This window comes from Bidens hawaiensis, unplaced genomic scaffold (genome assembly GCF_021521415.1).
Source record: "Bidens hawaiensis isolate Kalapana, Puna unplaced genomic scaffold, B.hawaiensis_p1.1 tig00049248_1, whole genome shotgun sequence".
Lineage (NCBI taxonomy): Eukaryota > Viridiplantae > Streptophyta > Magnoliopsida > Asterales > Asteraceae > Bidens > Bidens hawaiensis.
Window position 1 is genome coordinate 21,245 of NW_027498826.1, and position 4,228 is coordinate 25,472.

The following is a 4,228-nucleotide window of genomic DNA, read 5'->3' on the forward strand; positions in this document are numbered from 1 at the left end:
TTTGGTGGATACTTAGAAGAACACAACCGTTGCAACGGTACTTAGGATGTGTCGTATGTGTTCGTTAATTAACCGTCAAAACACATAATAATAAACCTAAGTCTAATAAGTCTTAATGCTACATACACACATAATACGACCGAATAATAATAACAATAGTCTAATGCTAAGTTTAAAATGTTTTGTTAACACTTATGTGGGCCATTTGATGCGCGTACGGTCCATACTCAAGTCCCGTATCGATATTCAACACACGAATATTAAACGAATAACTCTCATTTATATTAATCAGAAAATCTCACTCTAAAAACTGATTACAAACCCTCAAACCCTAACTCGGTTTGACTCTTGATGAACCCTAACTCGGTTACACCAACTCACCTATATCTAATGTCTAACCATTACCCGGTTTATATAGACTAACCTAACTTGCTAGTCAAGACATTACCAAATATAATAACCCTAATTATTGGGTTGGGCTTTACACTTGAGCCAAACAACAATTGACCCAACACATACTTCAGCTCTGCAAGCGTCTACGACTCCGATGGTTTCTTCCATACTTCTCCAAAACACCATATAAACCTACAAATTCAAAGAACTTAAGTACCAAATCAGTTAATGAATTTGCATTATAAATCGCTTGAAATGTGGGACAATGTGTGAGGTTTATATGTATAATGTAGAGTTATACATCACTTGTCGTCTTGTTTTTGATCTTCATTAGCCAAGACTTAATTACCTTCTTTGTTATCAAGATTGGCCAAGAATTAATTACCTTGTTTCTGATTTGACAAGACTTGATTATCATGTTTCAGATCATCAATAGGATCTTGTTTCATATCATCATTAACCGAAACTTGATTATCCTGATTTTCATAATTAGCCGCGTCGTCCTTGTAAAAGTAGTGTGCGATGAAGCAATACACTACGAAATTTGCTGAGCACAAACATACCAACACCAAATAATAATTGTCTACCCGACTATCATTGATAGTTTCCCCAAACCATCCCCATTGGCTATCAAATACTAAGATGAGAAAAATATTTATCAACTTTCCTATGCCCATCACAATTTCAATATATTCTTCCCCATAACTTATAAGCTGGTGTTGTTCTTTCATTTGTATCTTGTAAAAGTTTAACACGCCTTCTCGAGTAAGTCCTTCCATGCACCCAAGAACACAAAATTGTGGCACCAACCAAAGAAAACTTACGGAAGTTTCTGAATAATTATCATCCAAGTACCCGACTTCTTTTAACCTATAAACCTCGAGTTGCCAAGCGAAAATACAACTAAGGATTCCACAAAACATTCCAACACCAATTTTAACCTTCTCATTTTTAGGAACACACTTGATCCATCTATACAAAAACGGGATAGCGAAGCTTGAGAAATCCTGAACAATGTTGTAGATTTGTAAAGGTATTTTTTTGTACATATGTAGGTTGTTGTATTGTTGAAGAAAGAAGGTAAATCCAGTTGCTGATGTTATGGACACCATAATAAACATACCCCACATAGGAAACATTCTTAAAAGACTCTTTACTACCACCATATCTTCTTGATTATAAGTAGTACTCCCTCTGACTTCCATACCTTTGGTATCTAAACTTAGTGTTGGTGTTTCCTGTGGAATCATTTCATTTCCTATACTTTTGGTCTCCGAATTCTTTGTAGTTCTATCTTGTCTTGAAGCATTCGTGAAACACCTAGTCACAAATTATGTTGTGATTCAAATTTGTGTTATTAAAAAAACGTAACTACCACAAGCAAATTGTCTTTAGTAATGCAACAAAAACAATCACTAGCTCAAAGTGAGAAATTTGTGACTTTAATTAAAGAAATACAACACATAAAAGTGTGAGAGTATATTTTGACCTTTTGTAACACAATGTTTTGGGTGGTGATGAATGGTGTTTTAAAAACTTCTAGTTTTTTTTCTTTACTTTTATATTTTATTGTTTTATAAGAACTAATTTTGAGCCTATTTTTTCTTATAACTTTCAAAATACGATGTTTTATAAAATCTGAGTATGTCGTTGTTATATGTATATTCTTTTCTATGTATCGATTTAAATATTTGTGAAACGTCTTGTGAGTAGTAATGTATAAGTAAACCAAACACACATGTACAAGCTGTCAAAGCTACAACATATTTTTTATGTTGTTTTCTTTTTAGAGTGATGCACTTTACCTTTTTTGTTATTCTTGTAAGTATCTTTTTTCTTCGCAATTGAAGGGTCAAATATAATTGAGATTTTTGTAATTTTCCATGATGAACCGAACCGATGTCGTCCGAACAACTTCGGTATCATATCAATATTCGTTTTTATGGATTCCACTACAAATTTCGCTAAAACAACCCGAACTTATGTTGTCCGAAAAATATCGGTACCAGTATCGGTATTCCTTTTTATCTTTTTCGATTTCTATGCCGAGTGTCGGTAAGATACCGATACCGCAGTGAACCAAACTGATACCGACCGAATTCCCGCTACAATTCGCTGGGAATTTCCACTATTTTTTTGTTAGAAAACTTTAACAGAAAACATGTGTAAGTATGTTTGGAAACTAAAATAAGAAGAGAGAGTGAAATATAAATATATAAGTACCAGGAACTGCACTTGATCAGTAGCTTCTTAATACACGCACGAAATACTCGAAAGAAGACATAGCCGGGTCTTTCTGTCAACTCACCCTGGTGATAGATATTATGACCCGCACAGAAAATAATAGAGGTAACTGTTATTGTGATCATGCAAATCAAGAATGTAGCTCGCCAAGATGGATGAACCCCTCCAACAGCATCCGTAGCGACCCATAGAATCGCTGACATGACTCCTGACACGTATGCTATGCGTGACCAGATTGCCGTGCGTGCAAGAGATCGTTCTTTGTTCCGATCTTGTGACTTATCAATGTCGTTCACCAAGTCTTTTAGTACATCTTGTAAAATACTGGCTCCTGATGTTCCAAGAGATAAAAGAACTAGTGAGATGACAACAAGCCATTTCACATCGTATGGATTGAACAACCACAAAAGCATCAACCCCTGTAAGGTAAATCTTGTAAATATTTTCATATAAAATTTGAACATTAAGGACACTAACTATAGATCATAGAAAACAAAATTTATATCATACAGCTTCAACCGAACTTTTTCTAGTTGTCTAGAAAAATCATAAGCATTTAATTCTAGGAACCTTTTGAACTTAGAGCACTCACAATGGGCTTCCCATCCCAAGGTCCAAATTGTGTGGAATCTTGAGGACTACCCCAACACCAGAATCCACCGTTGTGTAGGTGAAGTCCGCGGACAAGGTTTGCGGATGTAGACGACCAAGCGGACGAACCCAAATTACCCCACTCTCTCACATATACACACTCATATATTAGGTACACACACACACTTTCAGTAAATTTTTAATGGTGTTTGCTAAGGTTTATTGTTATGGAAAAAAGTAAGGATTTTCTGAGACAAAATTGAAATATGATGCGACGGTTTGTAGTTTGTACAGGTTTGTGTTGTCGATGCTCTTGTTCCAGGGAGTCTGCTAGTCAAAGGCACATACTCAGTTCTAGTCAAATGAGCAGCCTCGTTTTCCAAATCAGCGTATTCGAGGAGCTCACATGCCACGTGAATATCTAGTGTCAAATTTTTTTAGTCTATTGCCTTAGATAGCGAACTCCCTAGAAACCAAAACACGCCAAAAACCTTCTAGAAACAGTTATCGTACTGCTAAAACACCGATAATTAAATAAAAAGTTCGGTTCTATGCTTAGGAATTTTAGTTTGTTGTGGATGGAGGAAGAAGATAAAGATCAAGAAGACGGTGGTATATATGCTAGTTTTTTTATGCTTTTAGTTACATCAAATATTCAGATGGTAAAAAATATATCCAAGAGTTGTACGGTTATGATAAGAATATATATAAGGAGCAAAATACGGAAGGGCATACTATATTTAACAAGAAAGGAAGCTCGGAAATATGCAACTAAGACACACGATAGATATACTTACGCCTATATACGCAGTGTTCGAAAACAAGAGGGTGTAAAATCTTCCAACATAGGAATTAGCCGCGTGAGCCAAAAATATCACCAACAACGATGATAATGAACCTTGGATGTTGGTCAAAACAGCCGACGTGACAAGATCAACATCATAGTACGTAAAATACCATATCAGTACACTTATAATTGCGTAGTTCGTCAAAGAACGAC

The 4,228-nt window shown here is 35.5% G+C and overlaps 1 protein-coding gene across 1 annotated transcript; it reads right to left on the minus strand.

The window, feature by feature from the left end:
- Positions 1 to 517: 517 nt before the first annotated feature.
- Positions 518 to 4,139, minus strand: LOC143597920 (protein NRT1/ PTR FAMILY 5.5-like). Its single transcript, XM_077076288.1, has 4 exons — positions 4,026 to 4,139; positions 2,617 to 3,056; positions 743 to 1,713; positions 518 to 585 (listed from the first exon to the last, which is right to left on the minus strand). Exons 2-3 carry the CDS (start codon positions 3,048 to 3,050, stop codon positions 771 to 773), a joined length of 1,377 nt encoding a protein of 458 aa, XP_076932403.1. The 5' UTR covers positions 3,051 to 3,056; positions 4,026 to 4,139; the 3' UTR covers positions 518 to 585; positions 743 to 770.
- Between the last annotated feature and the right edge of the window lie 89 nt (positions 4,140 to 4,228).

Bases quoted from the DNA above. Each gene is read 5' to 3' on its own strand.
- LOC143597920 (XM_077076288.1), bottom strand. From the start codon at position 3,050: ATGCTTTTGTGGTTGTTCAATCCATACGATGTGAAATGGCTTGTTGTC. The intron at 1,714-2,616 runs GTACTTATATAT...ATTTGTGACTAG, and splicing joins CTGATCAAGTGCAGTTCCTG to GTGTTTCACGAATGCTTCAA.